General features: G+C 42.0%; 1 protein-coding gene across 4 annotated transcripts in view; it reads right to left on the reverse strand.

The window, feature by feature from the left end:
- PAPLN (papilin, proteoglycan like sulfated glycoprotein) overlaps positions 1 to 27,729 on the reverse strand; it is a 208,906-nt gene that overhangs the window by 67,374 nt on the left and 113,803 nt on the right. For all 4 annotated transcript variants that reach the window (XM_073608654.1, XM_073608656.1, XM_073608653.1 and 1 more), the window contains 4 exons: positions 20,785 to 20,845; positions 15,990 to 16,092; positions 11,818 to 11,948; positions 11,460 to 11,583 (listed from right to left, as the gene is read on the reverse strand). In XM_073608654.1, the coding sequence (XP_073464755.1) occupies positions 11,460 to 11,583; positions 11,818 to 11,948; positions 15,990 to 16,092; positions 20,785 to 20,845 (419 nt within the window). The remainder of the gene's footprint in view (positions 1 to 11,459; positions 11,584 to 11,817; positions 11,949 to 15,989; positions 16,093 to 20,784; positions 20,846 to 27,729) is intronic.

Genomic DNA, 27,729 nt, shown 5'->3' on the forward strand with positions numbered 1-27,729 from the left:
GGAAGTGTTATCGTAATGGGGGATTTTAATTATCCAGGCAGGCTGGGCGGAGGGCACCACGTATTCGTCTAAGGCTCGCCAGTTCCTAAATGTCTTGCAGGACAATTTCATGGGTCAGATGGTAGATGCACCAACTAGAAACAAAGCGTTACTAGATCTACTGATTACCAACAATACAGACCTGATCACGGATGTGGAAATACGGGGCAATTTAGGAAACAGCGATCACAGGTATATTGGCTTCAGTATAAATCACACAAATAGGAAACATAAGGGGAATACAAAGACTCTGAATTTCAAAAGAGCCAACTTCCCTAAACTACGAACCTTGCTAGAAGATATAAATTGGGATAAAATCTTAGGAACAAAGAACACGGAGGAGAGATGGGTTTGTTTTAAGAACATATTAAATAAGGGCATTAGCCAGTGCATCCCATTGGGAAATAAATTTAAAAGAGCGAACAAAAGTCCTGGATGGCTTAACTCCAATGTAAAAATGCATATAAAAGCAAAGGAGAAGGCCTTAAAAAAATGCAAGGCTGAGGGATCATCATCAGCATTTAGATTTTACAAAGAATGCAACAAGAAATGTAAGGGTGCAATTATGGCGGCTAAGACACATAACGGGGGAGAGCAAAAAAAAATCCCAAGAAATTCTTTAAGTATACAAACTGTAAAAAAGGGAGGACAGACCATATTGGCCCCATAAAAAATGAGGAAGGACATCTAGTTACAAAGGATGGGGAAATGGGCATATTAAATAAGGGCATTAGCCAGTACATCCCATTGGGAAATAAATTTAAAAGAGCGAACAAAAGTCAAGGATGGCTTAACTCCAATGTAAAAATGCATATAAAAGCAAAGGAGAAGGCCTTCAAAAAATACAAAGCTGAGGGATCATCATCAGCATTCAGATTTTACAAAGAATGCAACAGGAAATGTAAGGGTGCAATTAGGGCGACTAAGACACATAGCGGAGGAGAGCAAAAAAAAATCCCAAGAAATTCTTTAAGTATACAAACTGTAAAAAAGGGAGGACAGACCATATTGGCCCCATAAAAATGAGGAAGGACATCTAATTACAAAGGATGGGGAAATGGCGAAGGTATTGAATTTATTCTTCTCCTGAGTCTTCGCGAGGGAATCAGGAGGCTTCAGTAACCAAAACTGCAGTGTTTATCCTCATGACACATCACAGGAAGCATCCCCATGGCTAACAGAGAACAGAATTATAAATAGACTTGGGAAACTTAACATTAAGAAATCACCGGGACCAGATGGCTTGCACCCGAGGGTACTTAGGGAACTCAGTCAAGTAATTGCCAGACCAATGTTCCTAATTTTTTCTGACAGTCTACTAACTGGAATGGTACCAGCTGATTGGAGAAAAGCCAATGTAGCACCAATATTCAAAAAAGGGCCAAAATACATCCCTGGGAATTACAGACCAGTTAGCCTTACATCAATAGTATGCAAGCTCTTGGAGGGGATGCTAAGGGACTATATACAGGATTTTAGTAATGAAAAAGGTATCAATAGCAGTAATCGGCATGGATTCATGAAGAATCGTTCTTGCCAAACCAGTCTATTAATCTATTAGGAGGTGAGCTGCCATCTAGATAAAGGAAGGCCCGTAGACGTGGTGTATCTGGATTTTGCAAAAGCATTTGACACAGTTCCCCATAAACATGTACTGTACAAAGTAAGGTCCGTTGGAGTGGATCATAGTGTAAGTACATGGATTGAAAACCGGCTACAAGGGCGAGTTCAAAGGGTGGTGATAAATGGGGAGTACTCGGAATGGTCAGGGGTGGGAAGTGGGGTAGCTCAGGGTTCAGTGCTGGGACCAATCCTATTTAATTTGTTCATAAACGACCTGGAGGATGGGTTAAACAGTTCAATCTCTGTATTTGCGGATGATACTAAGCTAAGCAGGGCAATAACTTCTTCGCAGGATGTGGAAACCTTGCAAGAAGATCTGAACAAATTAATGGGGCAGGCAACTACATGGCAAATGAGGTTTAAGGTATAAAAATATAAAATAATGCATTTGGGTGGCAAAAAATGAATGCAATCTACTCACTAGGGGAAGAACCTCTGGGGGAATCAAGGATAGAAAAGGTCCTAGGGGTCCTAGTAGATGATGGGCTCAGCAATGGCATGCAATGCCAAGCTGCTGCTAACAAAGCAAGCAGAATATTGGCATGCATTAAAAAGGGGATTAACTCCAGAGATAAAGTGATAATTCTCCCACTCTACAAGACTCTGGTCCAGCCTCAACTTGGAGTATGATGTCCAGTTCTTGCCACCAGTCCTCAGGAAGGATTTACTGGAATGGAGCGAGTAAAGAGAAGGGCAACAAAGCTAATAAAGGGTCTGGAGGATATTAGTTATGAAGAAAGGTTGCGAGCACTTAACTTATTCTCTCTGGAGAAGAGATGCTTGAGAAGGGATATGATTTCAATTTACAAATACCATACTGGTGACCCCACAATAGGGATAAAACTTTTTCACGGAAGGGAGTTTAATAAGACGTGTGGCCACTCATTAAAATTAGAAGAAAAGAGGTTTAAACTTAAACTGCGTAGAGGGTTCTTTACTGTAAAGGCGGCAAGGATGTGGAATTCCATTCCACAGGCGGTGGTTTCAGCGAGGGACATCAATAGTTTCAAGAAACTATTAGGTAAGCACCTGAACAACCGCAACATACAGGTATATACACAATGTAATACTGACATATAATCACACACATTGGTTGGACTTGATGGACTTTTTTCAACCTCACCTATTATGTAACTATATGTAACTATGTTTAATGTCCATAGCCTCAGACCAGACACCAATAAGGAACAAGAAAAAGGGCACACAGATATGAAATAAAACCAGTATGTTTAATAGTAATCAAAAAAGCAACTCCAAACATCACTAGGGGAGAAGCATTTCTGAGGCCAGTGTAGTAAAGTCAGCTTGCAGGCTGCACACCGTGTTCAATGGTGGGGCTAGATAGAGATCTTGAGACTGTCAAACAGTAACTCCTTAGACAGGTCCCACGCTAAGATCTCCAACAGGGCCCATCCCCTGACTGGGCTAAGAAACGCTGCACCCTCAATTGATGTTTGTGAGTTGCTTATCTGTTTTCATTATTAGACATTTTTTACCACACAAAATCTGTATGTTTTTTTTTGTTGTTCTCTATTGAATTCCCTCCATTTTTGGAGCTGGAGGATCAAGTATTCTTTTGCTTTATGGAACTTTTATCCTCCTTGTGTATACCTGCTGTGGAATACTAGCCACTGCCTATGGTGGGCACATTATTAAAGCTGTGTTTTTACTCAATCTACTACCCTTAGAGCAGCGCTGCTTTTTTTCTGTTTTGTCTTTCTCATACCACAGAGTCCCTTCTACTCTGAGAAGCTGGCTGCCGTTTGCCATATATGTTAAGACTGTTTTTAACTGTTTGTTACCCCCTGGATATACTTTATTGCCTCCTTTCCTGTTTAACACCACTGCCCCATACCTGCTCTACAGCAGCACCTGTCAGCGCTCTATTCCCCCTCTATTTCTGTATTACTGCCTGAAGCTTATGTTGAGCTGCTGTACATGGAGCACTGTAAAGCCCACCCTCTGTAATACACCCCTACCTTCATTTACCGTTTAATACCCCTACAAATAATCTTCTAATTATATTTCTTCATGCCATATACCATCTAACCTTGATGTGGTTTTCCTTTCCAGCGTTGGTCTCTCTATATATATCTATGTCATATGATCACATCAACCACCTTTACCGTATTGTGTAACCAGCTCTTGTACTTTTACCATTGTATATATATATATATATATATATATATATATATATTTTTTTTTTTTTTGCCTTGCCCCTTATTCCACAACCCTTCCCCACACATTATAACCATGGAATTAATCCTAGCCCTAGAGGAAGTCAGACATGATTACCTGGAATACCTTTATTCCCTTTTTCCAACCGATCTGTTTGATAACCTAGCCACTATCAAACAAGCATCATATGGAAAATTTTGCACCATGTTCAGAAAAATAGAAGATACTATTATATCCCTCAACCACCAATGGTGGGACAAGTTTTTTCTGCAAAGATACCGGCTCTCTAAAATCACCCCTAGAGGCCTCAGAATCAAACATAGATGCTCTTTCCTCACACCAGAATGAAAAAAAGAGTGGGAATACGTGTCAGACTTCTGCTCGAAAAAATGGATAGACATCATAATATTACAAAGAGAAGAAAAACTTGCAACACTAATGCCCTGTACACACGATAGGATTTTCCGATGGAAAATGTGTGATAGGACCTTGTTGTTGGAAATTCCGACTGTGTGTAGGCTCCATCACACATTTTCCATAGGAATTTCCGACACACAAAGTATGAGAGCTTGCTATAAAATTTTCCGACAACAAAATCCGTTGTCGGAAATTCCGATCGTGTGTACACAAATCCGACGAACAAAGTGCCACGCATGCTCAGAATAAATTAAGAAATGAAAGCTATTGGTTACTGCCCCGTTTATAGTCCCGAGGTACTTGTTTTACATCACCGTGTTCAGAACGATCGGATTTTCCGACAACTTTGTGTGACTGTGTGTATGCAAGACAAGTTTAAGCCAACATCCGTTGGAAAAAATCCATGGATTTTGTTGTCGGAATGTCCGATCAATGTCCGACCGTGTGTACAGGGCATAAGAGAGAAGGTTAAAACATACATTCAATCGCTCAGAAATTAGATTAATCAACTCCCCGTGACCTGGCTCCACATCTTAAAGAAAAATACCAAAAAAGATGAGGACCTATTAATTCAAACCAAATTGAAAAAAATGAGGCAGTATATTGATGACTATACGTCATCTAAAGTATTCAACTGGAAACCCCCCAAAATACCAAACATACCTCCTTTACTCCCCTCCACCAACCCCCCCGGGCGACAAGCCCTACCCACATACACACGTCCCAGGCCTCATAACCACCATGGGCCACGCTCTACTCAACCATCTAATAGAGCACTCAACATCAACCACATGAACGCACAGAAGACCTGGCCACATCTATCTCCACAGACACAACTTCATCCCTCAACCACCAAACCCAAGCAAAAAGACATGGAAACCGCAAACGTGAAAATACCACCAATATTGTAATGCCTTCCATTGAAACCCAGTCAACCAAAAATCGCTCAGTCACTTCCACCACTCCATGTAATCCTTCTCCCCCAGAAACCATGGACACTGCTGTGTTGAGATTCCCGTTTACCATGCAGGCTAACTCACACAGCTCAGACATTTTGGCCTCTTCACCCACTCCTGAGCCTCCTTTTTTAGCCAAAACCCCCCCACCTGCACAAAAAAGAAAATTAGAAGAAGAGGCAGATGAGGGGGGAGACGAAGACACAAAGAGAAAGGGAAAACTAGCCAAACAATAAAAATCTACAACTTATCCTCACTAACCCTTAGTCATGAAGATAAGTCACTATTGAGCAAAGGCCTCAATTTTGCCCCCTCAGCTAGTCCAAATGCCTTCACTCTGTTTAGAGACTTCAACAAATTCATCCGTGACCTGACTGTCAAAAGGTTTTTTAATATTAAAGCCTCAAGTAATCCCACCATAGCCAACGCATCCGAGGAATCCCATAATGACCCCACCTTTGACCACGCACTGGATGCCTCCTGCCTAGCTCTCCTTGAGGATCTGTACACCGGAGATGGTGATACGTATATCTATTCATCATATCTTACTGAACATCACCCCACCTCCCCACCCATTCAGCACAACCCCTTCCGCCCCAAATCAATCTTCAACCCCACCCATGTCAAAGGTCCATATTTACAGAGTTTCTACCAAGTATTTTTTCCGAAATCAAACGCTTGTGTAACCGGGCTCCAACCTCTACACATAATCATAATCTTTCAGTATCAGAAAGGGCATGCCTCAAGGCCCTTACCCACAACACAGACTTCATCATAAAAACATCTGGCAAAGGAGGTGGAATTGTCATCCAAAACAACGACAGATGGTATCATCACAAAAACCGAATCTGCATTCCTTAAACGGATAACTACAATACTCCCTATTTCTAGAACCTTCCCAAAATCCACAAAAGCCTGACTGAGCCTCCTGGACGTCCCATAGTGGCTCCTCTGGGCAGTATCACTAACCCCTTCTCCATGTACATCGATCATTTCCTGCAACCACTGGCCCAGAACCTACCGGCATACATCTGTGATGGCACCCACTTACTCAACACCTTAAGCAACTACCGTTGGGAATCCACCTATTTATGGCTCTCACTCGATGTCTGCTCGCTCTATACATCAATCCCACACAAAATTGGGCTAGAAGCAATAGAGTATTTTCTTTCTCAAGATCCCCAAATCAACTTCAGACAGGCAGAATTCATTATAGAATCCACAAAATTCTGCCTTAACCACAATTATTTTTCTTTCGAAAACCAATATTACTTACAAACTCAAAGCACAGCCATGGGTGCCAACTTTGCCCCCAGTAATGCCAACCTGACGATGGGGTTCTGGGAGCAACGCTCAATCTGGAACAACAACCCCTACTCTGAGCATATCGTATTTTTTGGAAGATATATAGACGACATAATCATCATCTGGGACGGCACTCGATCTCGAGTTGACGATTTTGTGGCTTACTGCAATACCAATGACTTAGGCCTATCATTTACTTCAGTTTGCGACCCAGACACCCTTGCCTTCCTGGACCTAGAACTAAGCCACTCGGACGACCACATCCATGTCAAAACCTATATGAAACCCACTGCAGGCAACTCTTACCTCCATTTTTATAGCTGTCACCACCCTAGACGGATTACCAACATACCAAAAAGTAAATTCTGCCATTTGAAACAAAACTGCACCCGGATGGAAGACTACATCGAGCAAAGCAGTTTATTCAAGAAAAAGTTCTCCAAAAAAGGCTATCCTGCCCCCCTAGTGGAGGAAGCCTATAACCACTTTCTGAGCGAAGTACCGACATCCAACAATCAACAACCTTGTTAATCTCGTTATCCCAAGCACCTAGATTCATCACCCAATTCCATACTCAACACAGAAAAATGGAACACATCCTCCAGAAACATTGGGGCATACTATTAGAAGACCCTCATCTCAAAAATAGTCTTGATGACAAGCCTAAAATTACATTCAGAAGAGCCAAAAATCTAAAAGGAAAAATAGCTCCAAGCAAATTAAAAACCCGTAGATCTCAACCAACTGTCATACCTACCTTTCTCGATGTCAAGGGCATGTACCAATGCCGCAAGCTTAATTGCCTAACCTGCAAATTCATACAGCACAAACAAAAACATTTCACCACAAAGGAGAAAACATATCAACTTGGTCAATTTTTCAATTGTTCCACTGAATTTGTGGTATACTGCCTCTCGTGCCCATGCAACCTACTTTATGTAGGCCGTACCACCAGGACATTACGTAAGAGATTTGGAGAACACAGACGTTCTATTGAAGATAACAAGAACCTGACGATCCCAAGACATTTCATGGAATTTCACCAAGGCTCCACTAACGGCCTACGAGTCTGGATTATAGAGGCCATCTGTCACGGCAAATACTCACCGAGGCCAAGATGCCGAGAGCGGCTCGCCCTTACGACCACGCGCACCCGAACCCCCGAGGGTGATACAGGGGATCGGAGGCACGCGGAGGCACGGGCTTCCGGTAGCTGCAGGATCTAGGAAGATTGACTAGGAGTCCCAATAAGTATTGGAAGGCATCAGTGGGTACCATGCAGGACCGGGAATCTGAGAACAGGAAGTCCGTAGGGCAGGCAGAGGTCAGGACCGAGGAGTCAGGCAGGCGGAGCAATCCTTAAACTAGCAAAGGTCAGAGGTATCAGGCAGGCAGGTAGAGTGGCTCTTTAGCAAGCAGAGGTCAGGGGTATCAGGCAGACAGGCAGAGTAATCCTTAAGACAGGCAGTGGTCAGGGTATCAGGCAGACAGGCAGAGTAATCCTTATGACAGGCAGTGGTCAGGGTATCAGGCAGACAGGCAGTGGTCAGGGTATCAGGCAGACAGGCAGAGTAATCCTTATGACAGGCAGTGGTCAGGGTATCAGGCAGACAGGCAGAGTAATCCTTATGACAGGCAGTGGTTAGGGCATCAGGCAGACAGGAACAAGGAATATCAGGATTCAGATTCACAAGAGCAGCTGACAACAAACCAGCAACCCGACTGGGCGCTGGAGTCGTCTAAAGTAACCTCTCGGCGAGCGCGTCAGTGTGACGCGCTACCGGACACCCGCACGGGCGACGGCGCACACACGGGGACCGCCGTGCACCCGCGCGCGCCGCACCATCGGGCCGCGAACGGATGCACGTCTCAACACTAGTCCGCTGCGCATGTGCCCCGCAGCCCGGCGAACGGAGGCGACCTGCGTCTCCTGACACCATCCCAGACAATCTTCCTCGAGCTGAACACATCAAACGTCTATGTGAGAGAGAGACCTTCTGGATATATACTCTGGACTGCCTTAAGCCGGGAGGTTTAAACGAAGAGATCGAAACTCATTCCATCCTCTAAACACCCTAAACACAACCGTACTACTTCCAGCCTCTTCCCCCCACCCTATCTTCTACTACAAATGACATGAACATATCACTGTAATACACCTTCCCCTCCCGCGCCCCCCCTCTCCCTTTTTTCCTTTTTCTTCATAGCCTACCTGCATATTCCTTTTATTACATTACCTTTTATGTATGTCAGTCCCATTCCTTCCTCCAGTATTGCGGTATTTTGCCCCCCCTTTCCCATCACATTACATACTTCTTCCTCAGCAACCCCATCCACTCAGGCTACTCCGCTAACACTACCCTGCTAGTATACTTCTGTTCCAATACTCCCCGCTCTCACCCACCAGCATCAATACTGTCCATTATCATTACTACTACAATTTACATGTAATATTCCGTGCACACGCATATATACATACACAGATGCTAGTGTGCACTGTATATGTATATGGGCCATATAATTTACATTCGTCCCATTCATTCCTTTATTTTTATTTTTATACTCATCTTATACTCATTTCACGGTTTACCTTATAATTTTTATATTAATGTTTTTTAATTCCTTTATATATATATATATTTTTTAATTATTTTGTATATATTTTTTACCTTTTTTTAATTTTTATATTTTATATTATATATTTTTTATTTATTTATTTATTTATTTTTTACCAGTCTCTAACCCCCCGTTTTTTCTATTTATTCTCGCGGCTCACACATATACCTACGGGCGACATTATCTCTTCATCTTTTCACCTTCCCACAACTGTTTCTGCTGGAGTGTGTTAGACACGCACCAACGCTGCCTTGCCAATCAGTTTGTACACCGCCCCTTCCCCTCCCCTCCTCTCTCCCTATATAACCAGCACTAATCATGGCTGATCTCCACGCCTGATGAAGGAGCACGCATGCCTCGAACGCGAGCGCTACAGCCACGCCCCCCGCTCTCCAGCATCTGAGGTCACCATCCTACGTACCTGCTGACGCGCTGGCTGAGGGAATCCCCACACCACGGAGCTACAGATGTCACCGGAAGTGGCCGGGGTCTGACCCTACCACAGCCCAGCTGGAACCAGATGAGACTCCACGATGTTCAGGAGAACTAATCCATGCCTGTTTTTATTACTCAAATGTGAGTGCACATTTTAAACATTATTAAAGCTGTGTTTTTACTCAATCTACTACCATTAGAGCAACGCTGCTTTTTTTCTGTTTTGTCTTTCTATGGTGGACAATGCCTACACAGTATTGTGTGATTCTGTCTTTTTTCCTTTGTTTTTATGGGCACAGGTGCACCTTTTTACCTTGAAGATGTATGTTGCAATATAAAAATATGGGCACAATTCTTTGGGCCCACCTGTATGGGTTAACGACCGCCCCCTGTTTGACTGAGTTAGTTTGTTAAAAAAAAAAAATATGTAAATTGTTTAACCACTTGCCGACCGCTGCACGCCGATATACGTAGGCACAATGGCAGTGGTGGGCAAATGGGCGTACCTGAACGTCCCCTTTAAATGGCAGGGCTAGCAGACTATGTAAACAAGGCATTTCCTCGTTCTGCCTTGTGACATGACAGAGACCACCGCTCCCTGTCATCGGGAGCAGTGATCACTGTCGTGTGAGTGAAAACCCATCCCCCCACAGTTAGAATCACTCCCTAGGACACACTTAACCCCTTCACCGCCCCCTAGTGGTTAACCATTTCCCTGCCAGTGTCATTTACACAGTAATCAGTGCATTTTTATAGCACTGATCGATGTATAAATGACAATGGTCCCAAAACAGTGTCAAAAGTGCAGTCCCGATATTAAATCGTAGATCACCGCCATTACTAATAAAAAAATTTATTAATAAAAATGTTATAAAACTATCCCCTATTTTGTAGACACTATAACATACATATCGGCCTAAATTGAGGAAAAAAATTGTTTTTTATACATTTTTGGGGGATATTTATTCTAGCAAAAAGTAAAAAAATATTGCTTTTTTTTTTTAAATTGTCCCTCTTTTTTTGTTTATAGTGCAAAAAATAAAAACCACAGAGGTGATCAAATACCACCAAAAGAAAGCTCTATTTGTGGGGATAAAAGGACATCAATTTTGTTTGGGTGCAACGTCGTACAATCCGCACAATTGTCAGTTAAAGCGACGCAGTGCCGAATCGCAAAAAGTGCTCTGGTCAGGAAGGGGGTAAAATCTTCCGGGGCTGATGCGGTTAAACAATTTTCGGGGCATTTCCCCTTTAGGAAAATGTGGAGATTTCTGCAGCCTGAATTCCAGCCAATAGGAATTCTTGGAATGTGCTGGGATATTCCGGAATTTACCTGACTTTATATAAAGTTCTGTGGGAATTGGGGTTTCCTTACACCAGACCTCCTGTATGTAAAGAAGCTCCCTCCCCCCACCCATTGCTGGTACTTTATGAGGTTTCTGCCACCTTGATATTCCAAGGGGAGGTGTAATTGCTGTAAAGTTAAGCTCAAGGTCTCATAACTGAGTTATTTGTTATGTTATTATTGAAATGATTTGTATTTTTCTATCAATAAGTCATTTGAGGATTTGAGTTTACAATTTTTGCTAAATACCAATAAAGTGCCACAGCCTTTTCAATGCCATTTATTGTGTTCTGGTCTTTTTTTCAATTGTATGATGTAGTATGAGTAAAGGCAGTGGTGGTCTGCTATCCCATGATAGAAACCTGCTATACTGACAACAGTGAAAAATGGCATGATAATATTCGTTATAGCAATAAACTAAACATTAGACATTACTAAAATGATATACTGTATACATAGTTTTTTAAAGAAATTATTTAATAATGTTGACTTTACATGGAGTTTATGTAGGATAAAAGAGCAATAGAAAGACCTAAAGAACATACCTTTTGATAATGTAGGTGCATCATAAGATCCTTTGACCTCATAGCAGGTGCTACCATCTCCTCCACACACTAAGCACCGATCCTCTTTTTTAGATGAATCCAGAACATTGTCACAACCAACAGTCTAAATTATCAAACATCCAAATTCAAGATGTCAAAAACAAAAAAAAGCAAATAAAGAAATCATTTTTAGATAGAACGGTCAATAGCTGGCCTATTAACAAATGAAACAGTCGATACATAATTAAAAAGTAATTCTTCCCTTATTAATATTTTACAAAAAAAAAAAAGGAAATAAGTTATAAACCCCAAACCACTACATATGCTCCTTAATATAATAGAATTTTATATAACTTACCTTACACACTCCCTCTACACAGATGTCTCTTCTGCCTGGCTCACATGGGGTTCCATCAAGAACAGCATTCTTGTGCCTATAGTAAAAATTCTCTCCTTTGGGTATACAATTTAACTCACACTTATTGGATCCTTGAAATGAAAAGAGAATAATGTATAAATCTCCTGTTCCATTTAATGTACTTTAATCTTACTCATAACCTTTATTCTGTTTTGTTTGGAACACCAATAAATGTTTATTCATGCCAAATGTTGTAAATTAGTGAGGTAACAATATACAACATACAAGTACATTTTTATAGATTAGACTATGTATGTCCAGGGTGCCAAGTGATAATCTGCAAACACACAAAAAGCACTGCTCTGACTCTGAGAACCTCTAATGTAGTAGTTGATCACTGGTAACTCCACTTCAGGTGCTTAGGTTCAGACGACCTCCTACTCGTCACAACAATTGAATAAAGATAAATTGGAAGAACCGGCACTCTGTAATCCATCCATATTCTTTATTCAGATAAAATCAAGTTACAGGGTAACTGCTGACATGTTTCGGCTAGTAGCCTTGTTCACAGCATAGTTACCAACATTAACAACACAGATATATGCATAAAAATGAAGTAACTGTGACCACTCCCATTCGTTAATTAGTATAATTAGCAGGAAATGAGAACCACTGCTTCAAAGAGTCTCTCTAGGAATGGAAACTTGTCACACAAATATATAAAAAGATATATATGATAATACACAAAAATAATATACATGAAAGAAAAAATGTTACATTTTAATAGACACAAATTCTATAATTTAAAAAAACATTAAAAAAAACAGATAAAATCATTCAACATGTATTCAACATGTATAGATCAAGACCAAGATCCCAGAACAAACAAAGATCTTATAGCAAGAAATGTCAGAGAGATAGAGATAGTTGGTGACAGATATTTCTATACAGTGCATACATGAAGCACTGCTATAGAAATGTTTCAATTACTAGTAGAATAAGATCTTATTGCCCTCAATGAAAAAGTAGAGAAAACTTCAACCTGATAATCTAACTAAAGCTGAAAGGCTGGCATTAAAAACTCTTAAAACTCGCAACAGAAGTGATTAGGCAAGCTGATAAGGGTGGTTCAGTGGTAGTCATAAGTGCGGAAGATTATAAGAAAGAAGCATTGTGTCAATTAATGGATGCAACAACTTATTGCACTCTGACTGCCAATCCGACCCCCTTATTTCAACAGCATCTATCACAAATTCTTGATACAGGTGTGGAAATGAGAGTTATGTCCCTTAAGACAGATGAGTACTTGTTGGTCCATGATCCAGTGGTCCCAATCTTTCATCATTTACCTAAACTACACAAAAATACCCCTATAATTCAGGGACGTTCCATTGTTGCTGGGATAAGTTCACTTTTTGAGACTGGGTCACTGGATCGACCAATATTTGCAACCGCATGTATTAAGGTTACCGGGTCATATAAAGTATACTTCTGCTGTTCTAGCTAGCACTAAGAATATGACTTTGAATGATATTTCTATTTAGATTACTATGGATGTGAAGGCATTATATATTATTGTATTCCCCATGAATTAGCTCTTGATGTCCTCAGGTTTCATCTCCAACATTATAGCACTTACAGTGTGGAACTCATAGAGTTTATTTTGATGACAGTGGATTTCTTGTTAAGACACAACTTTTTCTTTTGATAACATCTTTTATCTTCAATTTAGAGGTGGCTCCCTGGGGGCAAAATTTTCCCCCTCCCCAGCTAATTTATATTTAGGGTGGTGGGAGGAACAGTGTCTTTTCTCTCCCAAAAACCCTGTTATCAGATATATAGAATGGTTTGGTCACTTTATAGACGGAGGGTACCCCGGAAGACATTTCTTTTTAATTTGTATCTTAACAAAAATAATCTGAACTTAGATTTTAGATGTGACTTCAACATATGTGACATCAATTTTTTGCATATTTGGAGGGCAATTCCTCAGGTGGGACCATATCCACCCGTACTTATTGGAAGGAATATGCTGGAAATTCGGTACTGCTGGGGACTAGTTGTCACCCAGCACACACAATTAAATAGATCAGTCCCACTTGGGGAATTTATAAGAGCTAGGAGGAATTGCTCTACTGAGGTAAGCTTTGTTCAAGAGTGTGATATAGTAGCCTCAAGATTAGTAGCACGCAAATATAATTTTAAAGATGTTAATAGAACAATAGCGACAGCTGCAGATAGAGATAGATCTACTTTATTAAAACATACATCTCACAAGAAATGTGAATCTAATGCTGGCGATACCCTCACTTTTGTAACTACCTTTTCAGGGGAATTTCATTTAATTAAAGATATAATTTCGAAACATCTATCTATTCTTTGTGCGGATGGGGATCTCTCTCTATTTGTCAAAAATGGGTGTAGATTTTCCACCCGTCGGGTGAAAACCCTGGGAGGGATATTATCACCCAGCCTGTTCCTATCTAAAGGTTTGGAGAGGACATGGTTAAACAACAATGGATTGTATGCCTGTGGTGTTAACACGTGTCGCTTTTGTAAAAAACATAGTCAAAAGTGCCATCTTGCTCAACATGGAAGGAGTTTTTTCTGTGGGATTTATTAACTGTGATTATATTAACTGTGGTTCTTCCCATGTAGTGTATACTGTGGAGTGTACTTTGTGCAATCTACAGTATGTGGGTTGCACAGTTAGACCTCTTTGGACACGAGAAGGACACAAGAAGGACACTTCCATGAAGTGTCATATCAAACTGATAAAGGACTGTCAAATGTGTCTAAACATTTTAAGTACATCTTGGAGACATGTCCTCTTTCACTTTCTATGGTCTGGAGATAGTGAGAAATACAACTGGGGGGGGGGGGGGGGTAACACCCACTGTAAGCTTCTGGAACGAGAAGTTTGGTGGATATTCAATTTAAAAATGAGAACACCGGCTGGAATGAATTACAGATATGATGTAGATTTGTTCTTACGTTAGTAACACTAGTTATTTTATACATTAATGGACAGTCTGTGATTCTTTCACCTATCTCTATCTCTGACATTTCTTGCTATAAAATTTTTGTTTGTTCTGGGATCTTGGTCTTGATCTATACATGTTGAATGATTTTATCTGATGTTTTTTTAAATTATATAACTTAAAAGTATCTATTAAATTGTAAAAATGTTTCTTTCTTTCATGTATTTTATGTTTGTGTATCATCATATATATCTTTTTATATATTTGTGTGACAAGTTTCCATTCCTAGAGAGACTCTTTGTAGCGGTGGTTTTCATTTACTGCTAATTATACTAATTAATAAATAAAAGAGGTCACAGTCACTTCATTTTATACATATATCTGTGTTGTTCATGTTGCTAACTATGCTGTGAACAAGACATGTCAGCAGTTATACTGTAACTTGATTTTTTTCTGAATAAAGAATATGTATGGATTTCAGAGTGCCGGTTCTTCCAATTTATCTATTGCCAAGTGATAATCTTGTAATATTTTAAAAATCAGGCTCTTTTCTATTTAGTAGTCATAACTAATAGGCATTCAGAGTTGCAGTGTGGTGATGGTTTCACTAATCTAACAGACTGCAAAGGTAAACCTTAGCTTAATAACAGAGCTACACAACAATAATCAACTATAAGCTTATAAAAAAATAATCAACTCCAAACTAGAAGTTTGTCCCAAATGATTTTAAAAGTACAAAATAGAAGTTTGCAACAAAAAAAGCTACAATTTTACAATAGAGAATGATGCTACTGTAGTTATATACGGATGTCACTTTATCTTTATGTCTTTCATAGAAGAAGTCACGTCATTGACAATTTTTTTTCTTTTTCAGTAATCTTTATGCCACAGTGAACAGTGCATTAAATGTAACTCCACCCGCCAAACCCTACACCTCTAACACATTTCACCTAGAAAGGGGCTTAATTGTATAGACTTATTTACAACTTAAGATGCATAGGGTTTAGTGCATATAATACACTGTGAAATAAAGCTTATAGAAGAAAAAATATTATTTTGGCATAATCTGGCTTCTATTTTTTGGGTTGGGACAAGCCCCCAGTAGCCATTGCTCCTGTGGCTGGTGGTGGAGCTATAGGTCCACCTTGAGTGGTACCCTGGTTCCTACTTTAGTTTTTATTTTTCCTTTACCTCCATAGTATGGCAACCACTTGTATCTTTTCCCCTGGAATTCCATGCCATCATATTCTGAACACTGCTCGGCACGGAAATCTCGTGAGCCATCAGGACAATCCTGTGAGTTAGAAAATACAATGAAAATCATACATAGACAAATTTAAGTATAACTAAGACGAGAATTTTTTTTTCTTTAGATATAGAGTAGTGAGAGGTTAAAACCACTTTCAGTTTTTGTATTGTTGTATTGTCTCTACTAGGGAGAATGAAAATGACAAAAAATCTAACATTTTGAGTTGCAACAAAAACAGGAATAGAAGGGAAATCTTTAAATCGGAACATCATTTTTGTGTGATTTGTCTAAAAGAGGATTTTCCTCATACTGGAATATTCCTGTTGAATATACAGAACAGGAAGTGAACAGAAATCCCCCTAATAAAACATAAATTGCAAAACTGAAAGTATTTTTAACCCTCCCTACTATGTTAAAAATTAAAAAAAAGGTTTGATTTTAGATATAATTTAAATGTTTTTGGATAAAAACAGTATTAATTATGGCACATATTATATTATTATATAAATATAGGTTTTTATATCATTTTATATGTAGTACTATAAAAACAAATTTAAAAAATTGAATACCATAAAAAATGAATGCAATGAATATATATATTTTTGGTTTAATAAACAACCTACAACGTGAGTAAAAGGGAAAAAACAAAATCAATATTTTGATGTGCTCTCCCTTTGCCTTTAAAACACCGTAAATTTTACTTGGTAAATTTGCACATAGTTTTTTAAGGAACTTGAAAGGTAGGTTGTTTCAGACATCTAAAATTACAAAAACAGTCTGGCGCAAGGAAACTGGGACATATGTTGCACTGGGAACCTTGTGAATGTCCTGCAAGAGCCCAAAGAGCAGCTGTGTGGGTGAGCACACCAGGAAGGGTGTGAATACAAGTAAAAACATTCAAGGGCAACCACAATTGGAAGCACTGATCGGGACAGTCTTGCTCTGCACACGCTGGCTTCCCTCCTCCTAGTGACATCCAGAAGCACATGAAGGTTCTGCCATTGCAGCATTGCTTCATCAAGCCAGTCAACCACCTACTGTTTCTCAAGGTACTGTCACAGTGAGGAGCATGCTTTGCAGTCGCTCCATCTATGCAAGGAGATTTTTAGATAATTGTTCATCTAAGCACGTCATTATTAAATCGGCACATGATTTTATCTCATTGAACTTTTTGATTGTTTGTCCTTTCAAGACTGTCCTGATCAGTGCTTCCAATTGTGGTTGCCCCTGAATGTTTCAGACATCTAAGAAAAAAAACCCTTAATGTAATCCCAGACAGATGCAATGAAGTTGAGATCAGGGCACTGTGGGGCCCATGCCTTCTATTACAAGACTCCTTGATCTTTTTCTCACTGAAGATGGTGCTTTATGACTTTGGCTGTATTATTGAAGTCATTGTCCTGCTGCAGAATAAATTTGAGCAGTGGCGGCGGCTCCATTAGGGGTGCAGTGGCGCCGCCCCCCAAATCCATGCGCTCAGCTCCTAATCTACATGAGGGCACCGGATGCATGGATTTCAATTGGGGAGAGGTTTGAAGCACATGATTAGAGCCTGAAGCTCTAATTGGCTTCAAAAAAGGGTGGGCCAGATGTGTGACAATAGCGAATTAATATTCGCTATTGTCTTCCGGCTTCTCCTCCTGGCCAATCAGAAGTCCTGCGAGTCCTGAGACCCGATTGGCCGAGAGGAGAAGCAATCGTATTGACTGCCAAGGAGGAGACGCAGGGGGGAAGCCTCCGAAGCTGCCCGCGACCTAGATGGGTCAAGTCCAGGGCTGGTGGGCGGACAGGCGAGCAACGGGGGTGGGTGGTTTGCCAATCGACTGAGCGATGGGGGCCGGGGGGGTGGGGGGTTTGACTGACGGACTAACCGACCGAACGGGGGGTTTGACTGACAAGCCGATCGACTGTAAGAGGAGGTGGAGTGTGGTTTGTTTTTTACAGCCAAATAATTTAAATTAATGCTGGCAGAGAGGAGGACATTACTCCTCTCTGTGCAGCCAAGCCCCCCTCCCTGGTCTCAGCATTCAGCAGACTCTGACAGCTGACTCCGGGTTCCTCTAGTCCTCCTCCAGACCCTGTATTTTCTGCTTCACAGCTCCACTCCCACTTCCCAGCAGCAGCACAAGGTAAGAGGGTGCACTGTGATGTAAGGGAGGGTGGGAAATGTAAGGGTGGGGGAAGTAAGGGAGGGTGGGGCATGTAAGGGAGGGTGAATGGGATCTGGGGGCCCCCATGTAAGAAGGGGGTCCAGATTCCGATAAGCCCACCACCCGCAGACTTTGACAACCACAGCCCAGGGTTTTCGGAAAAGGCCCTTGTCTCCATCAACATAGGGACAAGGTGCTTTGGGGTGGGGGGACAGAGCAAATCATCCAACCCCCAAGTTGAGGGCATGCGGCCTGGTATGGTTCAGGGGGGGTGTTCGCTCATTACCCCCTTCCTGACCTGCCAGGCTGCATGCTCAGATAAGGGTCTGGTATGGATTTTGGGGGGGATCCCACGCCGGTTTTTTTTTTGTTAATTTTGGTGTGGGGTTCCCCTTAAATACCAGACCAGACCTAAAGGGCCTGGTATGGACGGGGGGAGAACCCTATGCTGTTTTTTTTAACAATTTTCCCTTTGACGGGCAATTGCCAACATTCTTTATCTTTACATTCATCTGTCAGTGGGGAAGCCAGCCGACAGATGAGGACTAATGGTTGTTAATGATGCAGGCAGCCAGCTTTCCAGTCCGCTGCTTAACAACCAGCTATTTCTTCACACAGAATTTGAATCGGTTGATCGTCTTTCGGCTGATCCGAATTCTAATCATTCTGAAAAGTTGTAATTCGTTTCAAAAATAATAAATTAAATGAATTTTAATGAAAATTAACCTAAATTTCACGAAAACCAAACCAAACCAAAAAGATTTCCGAAACCAAACTAAACAAATTCCATAATGAAACAAAATTAGTAACATAACGAATCTATCCAAAACGAAACTAAACTAATTTTTCCGTTCTGCACATGTCTAGTTTGGGGGGGCACTTGACGTCTGATGTAAAGGGGAGTAGGGTGCTCTGGACACCTAGTCTTACAAATACAACCGGCCCTTTGAGGGCAACCATTATGTTGATGCGGTCCGCAATGAAATCGAGTTGGACACCCCTGATCTACTGTGATAAGTTTCTACGACCACTAGATTTTCAGCCCTCAGTGTTGCCTGTTTCTTAGTGTTTCTGCAGAAGAGCTTCAACAACACATCTAAAGTACCGTATATACTCGAGTATAAGCCGATCCGAGTATAAGTCGAGACCCTAATTTACCACAAAAAAATGGGAAAAATTTATTGACCTGAGTATAAGACGAGGGTGAGAAATGCAGCAGCTACTGTAAGTGGAAAAAGAGGGTCAACAATGCCCATATGCAGCTGTATACCTCCCTGTGTCCTGTGCATGTGTCCTGTGCATGTGTAATGTGTCCTGTGCATATGTGCATGTGTCATGTGTCCTGTGCATATGTGCATGTGTCCTGTGTATATGTGCATGTGTCATGTGTCCTGTGTATATGTGCATGTGTATATGTGCATGTGTCATGTGTCCTGTGTACATGTGCATGTGTCATGTACCTGTGTCCTGTGTATATGTGCATGTGTCATGTGTATATGTACCTGTGTCCAGTGTATGTATGCATGTGTCATGTGTATATGTACCTGTGTATGTGTCCTGTGTATGTGTGCATGTGTCTGTGTGCATCCTACCTGTGTCCTGTGCATGCCTCCGTGTGCGGCTCTGCACCGATCAGCGTGTGCTATTACTATTCGGCGGCCATTCACTGTTCAAAAGCCGCGCCTCCTCCTCGTCCATGATAGGTAGAAAACTCTATTTCCCAGCAGTCAGTGGTCAGCCTATCACGGACATTCTCTCATCCTCATACCACAGACGAGGAGGAGGCACGGCTTTTGAACAGTGAGAGGCTGCCGAGTGGTATGTAGCACACGCTTGCCGCCGCCTGCCTGCATGACACGCTGATTATGTAGGCAGACGGCGGTGAATCGAGTATAAGTCGAGGGGGGCACTTTCAGCCCCAAAAAAGGGGCTGAAAATTTCGACTTATACTCGAGTATATACGGTATCTGTCTTCTTTAAAATTTTTGTCTATGAGAGACCTTGTTGATACAGTAAAACCACGCTGTTTTTTGCCGAGCTCAGTCTTGTGTAAGATTTTTTACATTGGACTGTCGTCTTTGGTTACCTCAGCTTGTTGTAGAGCGTGACATTTCTTCACCCAGTTTCTAACCCAGCTAGTTCTGTTTTATTTAATGATTGTATTTTAAGGCACATATTATCTTGTTGAATATTACTACCTGTTTGGTATAACTGTTGAACAATAATAACATTTAAAAATTTGGTAAAATTGTGTAATCACGCACTAAACCATATGCTTGTAAATCCTTAACTGTGTTCAAGTGCAACTGAGAGAAAAGAGCAAAGGACCTTAAGCAAAAGGGGAACGCACCAACTATTAGTTTGATAATTTGATTCAGTTTTTCTTCCTGTTCACTGTGCAGTTTGTTAATTGATTTAAAAAAAAACAGTGTTTTTCCACAGTATGCAGGCAGTATCTTCAGTAACATAATCATTACTTATATTTATCAAATTGTTTTCTCATTGCACAAAAAAGGATTTTTTTTCCTTGCACTCTAATGAATGTATATAATAAACATTGTATTGACTTTAAGGTAATGATTCTCACCTGCACATTGCAAGAACGATAGTTTCTGGTTGGTCCAATACAGTTTGATCCCCCATCTGCCCTAAGGAAGCAATAAAATCCATACTGCAATTACAAAACTGCACAATCCAGATTCAATATCATCCACCATGATTTACCAACACATATGCCATTTACTATATTTGGACTTTTCCGCTTATATTTTATCCTTGCTCCCAGAATCTTAGGACCTGGGTTTCCTACAGCTGCTTGTCCACCCTTAGGTGCATCATATACCCTTGTCGGTATATATTAGGTACACCTGTTCCATTGCTTGGTAACACAAATTGCTAATCAGCCAACCACATGGCAGCAACTCAATGCATTTAGGCATCTAGACATAATGAACTTTCTGAAGGTCAAACTGAGCATCAGAATGGGGAAGAAGGTGGATTTAGGTGACTATGAACGTGGCATGGTTGTTGGTGCCAGATGGGCTGGTCTGAGTATTTCAAAAACTGCTGATCTACTGGGATTTTCATGCACAACCATCTCTGAGGTTTACAGAGAATGGTCAGAAAAAGAGAAAATATCCAGTAAGCGGCAGTTGTGTGGACGAAAATGCCTTGTTGATGTCAGAGGTCAGAAGAAAATGGGTAGATTAGTTTGAGAAGATAGAAAGGCAACAGTAACACAAATATCCACTTGTTACAAGCAAGGTATGCAGAATACCATCTATGAATGCACAACACCTTGAAGCAGATGGGCTAAAGCAGCAGAAGATCACACCGGGTACCACTCCTGTCAGCTAAGAACAGGAAAGGGAGGCTACAATTCGCACAGGCTCACCAAAATTGGACAATAACAGATTGGTAAAATGTTGCCTGGTCTGATGAGTCTCGATTTCAGCTGCAACATTCAGATGGCAGGGTCAGAATTTAGCGTAGACAACATGAAAGCATGGATCCATTTTGCATTGTATCAACAGTTCAGGCTGGTGGTGTAATTGTGTGGGAGGTATTTTCTTGGCGCACTTTGGGCCCCTTAGTACCAATTGAGCATTGTTTAAACACCATAGTTCCAGCAGGATAATGCACCATGTCACAAAGCTCAAATCATCTCAAACTGGTTTCTTGAACATGACATTGAGTTTGCTGTACTCCAATGGCCTCCACAGTCACCAGATCTCAATCCAATAGAGCGCCTTTGGGATGTGGTGGAATGGGAAATTTGCATCATGGATGTGCAGCCGACAAATCTGCAGCAATATATATACAGTACTCTGCATTTAGCATAGACTATATATTCAGTGTTTACTCAATATTCCGTCAGTGTATTAATATATATACTCTATCTATCTATCTATCTATCTATCTATCTATCTATCTATCTATCTATCTATCTATCTATCTACATATATATATATATATATATATATATATATATATATATATATATATATACTCTGCATCCAGTTTAGCCTATATCTACAGTGCATTCTGTGGTGTACTGTTTCTAATACACTTCAGGCGGTGTACACAGTATACAATACAGTGCAGCTGTAGTACAGTTTCTACTACTTTTCTGGTGGTGTACACAGTATCTAATACAGTGTGTACAGTTTCTACTACACTTCTGGTGGTGTACACAGTACACATTACAGTGCAGCCTTAGTACAGTTAGTACAGTTGCTAATAAAGTGCAGGTGGTGTACACAGTATCTAATACAGTGTGTACAGTTTCTACTACACTTCTGATGGTGTACACAGTATACAATACAGTGTAGTGTGGTGTTGCAAAACAAAAAATAGATCATGTCTGGAAGGCCACCAAGGAAAGGCAGACACTCACAGGCCACTAAAAGAGGGCAAGCAGCCTCTGTGTCTACAGTCAACAGAGGTGATCGTGGACATGGTGCATCCTCTGCAGGTGGTCATGGGGCACGCTTGTCCTTTTTTTCTGCTGCTGGACGTGTTATTGAGCCAGAACCTACAGAAGAGTTGGTGGAGTGGATAACAAAGCTTATGCTGCATGTAATTATAATTTTTGATATAATATTTCGCAGCAGGGCCCGTTCCTTCACCCAACAAGAATATCTGTGAGGGCTTACAGTGTTGTTGCCCCACCACCACCGCCCAAGGCCCAATTTTTCTGCCCCTGTTTAACAGGGGCATATAATTAAATTCTTGATATAATATTTCACATCAGGGCCCATTACAAGAGTAACTGTGAGGGCCTACAGTGTTCTGGTACCACCAACACCTAAGACCTAATTTTCTGCAGAGTATATAGGGCAGGCCGTATAGTATATATTCTGCTGTTCAGAGTATATAGTGCCTGGGGGACCCCCATGCCATTTTTAAAAAAATGTGGGTGCGGGGTTCCCCTTAATATCCATACCAGACCTCAAGGGCCTGGTATGGATTTTGGGGGTGACATCCATGTCATTTTTTTTGGTATTATTGGTATTTTTATCTATATTGCCGGGATCCGACAATACATAACAGCTGTGCGCAGTTTTAAATTACATTTTTTCCTTTAGAAATGTCATTTTGCTGTGGCACTGTTGTTTTTATTGTTTCACTTTAAGCATTATTAAAATCACTGCTCCTGAAAAAACATTTGCATTGATACATGTCCCCTGGGGCAGGACCCGAGTCCCCAAACACTTTTTATGACAATACTTGAATATAAGCCTTTAAAATGAGCACTTTTGATTTTTCACGTTCCTGTCCCATAGACTTTAATGGTGTTCACGCGTTTGAACAAATTTTTGCCTGTTCGCATGCTCTGCTGCGAACTGAACTGGGGAGGGTGTTCGGCTTATCCCTATTGACGAGCATGAAATGAAAACCAGGTGAGTCACTGAGGATTGAAGAGTACTGGCAATTAACCAACAGCTTTGCACAGAGCGGTGAGAAGGAAGGGCTGAGCCCGGCCCTGACAGTACCCCCATCTCAACGACCCCTCCCCCTCGGAGGACCACCAGGTTTGAGGAGAAAACGTCTATGGAAAGCATGGAGGACGACAGGAGCATATACGTCCGAGGATGAGACCCAAGAGCGTACCTTTTCCAATGAACCAGGTACTGTATGTGCCCATGGAACCTACGGGAATCAATGATATTTCATACTCCTCATGGTTCTCAACCTGAACTGGTTGAGGATGTGGTACCAAGACGGTGAAGCGGTTGCATACCAAAGGTTTTAATAAAGAGACATGAAATACATTAGAAATACACATACAGTATTAGAAGGAAGGTCTAAAGCGTAAGCCACTGGGTTGATCCTACGAAGAATATGAAAAGGCCCAATAAACCATGGTGCCAGTTTTAGTGAGGGAACATTGAGTCGGAGGTTGCGAGATGACAGCCAGACCCTGTCTCCAACTTGGTAGGAAGGCGCAGGTGGGCGCAGGTCTGCGGTCAGTATGGAGTATGTACCCATCATTGGCACGTCGCAAGGACTGTTGGACCTGTATCCAAGTGGAACGAAGGCCATGGAGATGCTCCTCCAACACAGGAATACTCTTAGGAACAAATGAGTCAGGCAACATGGATGGAGACAATCAGGAAGCGGCATTGATGGCACTATTGTGAGCAAACTGCACCTAAGGTAAGAGGTCTGACCAGTATGGTGGTCAGAAATGTAGCAACGTAAAAACTGCTCCAAGGATTGGTTGGCTCGTTCTGTGGCCCCATTGGACTTTGGGTGATACGCAGCGTAGAAGTAAAGCTGAATTCCCAACTGTGCACAAAATTTTCCCAAAAACCTGGACACAAACTGGCTACCCCTGTCCAAGATGATAACATGGTATAGCCCATGTAAGCGAAAGATCTCCCGAGCAAAAATGGAAGCCAGTTCTTTGAATGTGGGCAACTTCTTGAGTGGAATACAATGAGACATTTTCGAGAACCGGTCAACCACCATAAGGATAACTGTATTGCCCATATCCATAGACAGGGGGTCCAAGGCCTCTCTCCATTGGGTATGGGTTGTAGGAGGCACACTGGAAGGTGTCGAGGTGTCTTACTCTGAGCATACACTGAAGAAGCAGCTACAAAAGGTGGCTGCATCAGTGCGTAGACTGGGCCAACAGAATTGTTGGGAAATAGCGCAAATGAGTTGATAGTTCCCTGGGTAGCCAGCAGCCTTGGTAGAATGGTAAGTCTGGAGCATGGCAGTGTGGAGGCTCTCAGGGACAAAGCAGCAGTCACAAGCTTTCTCAGGAGGAGAATGGATCTAAATGGCATGAATTCTGTCACCCAAAGGTGAAGTGAGATGAACCGTAGCCAGAATATGATCGGGAAGAATCACAGGAACAGGAACCGACTCCATCTTGGAAGCGGAGGAAGACTGTCGTGACAAAGCATCAGCCCTTACATTCTTGGTACCGGGTCTGCAGGAGACAATTTCTTGGAAAAGTAGCCACAAGGATGCATAGCGCTCTCAGAGGTTGGACGTTGAGACAGTAGGGCACCAACTCCAGTCTCGGATGCATCAACCTCAAGGATGAAAGGTACCGTAGGATCAGGATCTACCAACAAAGGAGCAGAAACAAAGGCAGCGTTGAGACTCTCAAAGGCATTAATGGAATCCGGAGACCAATTCTGTGGGTTACCGTCCTTTCTGGTCATATCAGTTAGGGGTTTGACCAGAGACGAGAAGTTATGAATAAACTTCCAATGATAATTGTCAAAGTGAAGAAAACGTTGTAATGGCCGTAAACCCATGGGTTGGGGCCACTGTAGTACTGCCGAAAGTTTCTCTGATCCATCGAAAAACCAGCAGTGGAGATGACATAACCCAGGAAATTAACCTGTTCACGATGAAACTAGCACTTCTCCAATTTACAATACAGGTTATTATCTCTCAGCCTCTGAAGCACATGGCAGACATCTGTGTGGTGGCTCTTTAGGGACTTGGAAAATATGAGGATATCGTCAAGATAAACCACCACACATAGCTGCAACAAATCTCGGAGGACATCGTTGATAAATTCCTGGAAAACTGCTGGGGCATTGCAAATACCAAACGGCATTACAAGGTATTCGTAAGGGCCTGTTCTGGTATTAAACGCAGTTTTCCATTCGTCGCCCTCCTTGATCCTCATGAGATTGTATGCCCTTCTCAGATCAAGCTTTGTGAAAACAGTTGCTCCCTTGAGGCGATAGCTGTTTCTGTACGCTTCTGCTGTGGCGTTTTGTGTTCCTTTATGATCTAGCTTTTTACTAATAAAAGCATTCATCAGTACACTGGTGTGCGGCTTCCAGTTCTTCTCGGTTCTTCTAGCTCCCTTGAGGCGGTCAAATAACTCCGTAATCAATGAAATCCAATAAGCATTCTTAATCGTGAAACGATTGATGCACCTATAATCAATACAAGGTCTCAGTTCACCACTCTTCTTTTTCACAAAGAAGTAAACAGCAGCAGCAGGAGACGAGGATTTGCAGATGAATCCTCGAAAAATTGAGTTGACAACATACTCCTCCATGGCTTTGTCCTCTGAGACAGACAAAAGGTAAACCCAGCCACGAGGGGGTGTGGCACCAGGTTGAAGGTCAATTGTGCAATCATACGACCGGTGTGGAGACAAACTACTTGCTTCACCTTTGTCAAAGTCATCGCTAAATTTGCGGTACTCCTCCGGCAGGGAGGAGGGTGAAGAGGTACACAAGACCTTAGCCACTTTCTGAAAACATGTCTTCCTGCATTGTGGCAACCAGGAAAGAACCCCAGCACAAAGTAAATCAAAAGAGGGGTTGTGCTTCTGTAACCAAGGATAACCAATAACCACCGAGAAATGAGGTGAGGAAATTACTTGGAATTGGATTATCTCATGGTGAAGAGCCCCTAAGACCATGGTCAATGGAACAGTCACATGGGCAGTTTGTAGAGGTCTCCTATCAATAGCCTCAATGGCAAGTGGAGTGGCACGAAGCTGCAGCGGAATCGAGTGCTTAGACACAAAGGCACCATCCATGAACAGGCCTGCAGCCCCAGAGTCGATTAGAGACTGTATCTTGATGGATGACTCAGACCAAGAAAGGGTAACCAGAACCACAGGCTTATCCTTCTGGATAACTGGGGACGTAACAACGCCACATAAGGTCTGTCCCCTACAAGACCTCGGGTGCAAGTGTCCTCCTGGACAGGTAGGACAAGACTTTAGGAAGTGACCTGTCTGGCCACAATAAAGGCACAATCTCTCCCTCCTCCTAAAGACCCTCTCCTCCACAGAGAGATGTGTGAAGCCCAACTGCATGGGTTTTACTTCACTGGCAGACTCTGTACCAGGAGGCATGGGAGGTGAGGGAGGCAAGGGTGGGACTGCAAAGCTCAGAGCCAACCGTACAGGAGGCTTTTGCAAGCACTCCTTAAAGGAAGGTCTTTCTCGGAGTCTGGAGTCAATGAGAATGGCAAACGTGATCAACTTCTCCAGCACAGTGGGTATGTCTCGGGCTGCTATCTCATCTTTGATGGTATCCGAGAGACCATGAGAAAAAAAGCCAGGAGGGCCTCACTGTTCCAAGCAACCTCTGCTGCCAGAGTATGGAATTCAATGGTGTAATCAGCAACAGTTCTCATACTCTGTTTAAAGGAAATGAGGCTCTTAGCAGCAGAAGTGGAGCATGCGGCAACATCATATACCCTTTTAAAGGAAGCCGCAAACTGTGGGTAACTCAGGACGACGGGGTTTTGCGTCTCCTATAGAGGGTTTGTCCAGGCCAAGGCTCTCTCAGAAAGCAAAGAAATCATGAAGCTTACTTTGCTTCTCTCCGTGGGAAACGCCTGGGGCAGCATCTCAAAGTATATCCCAACCTGGTTGAGAAACCCTCTGCATTGAACTGGATCACCCCAAATCGCTGGGGAAGCAGAGTGGAACCAGACATACTTCTTATAGAGGGAAAATTTTAGGCAGGTGCCTGCACAGAGACTGGAGCAGCAGCAGGGATGGCCTGCAACACAGGTTATACTGGAAGAGCCT

This window comes from Aquarana catesbeiana, linkage group LG13 (assembly GCF_042186555.1).
Source record: "Aquarana catesbeiana isolate 2022-GZ linkage group LG13, ASM4218655v1, whole genome shotgun sequence".
In the NCBI taxonomy this organism is placed as follows: domain Eukaryota; kingdom Metazoa; phylum Chordata; class Amphibia; order Anura; family Ranidae; genus Aquarana; species Aquarana catesbeiana.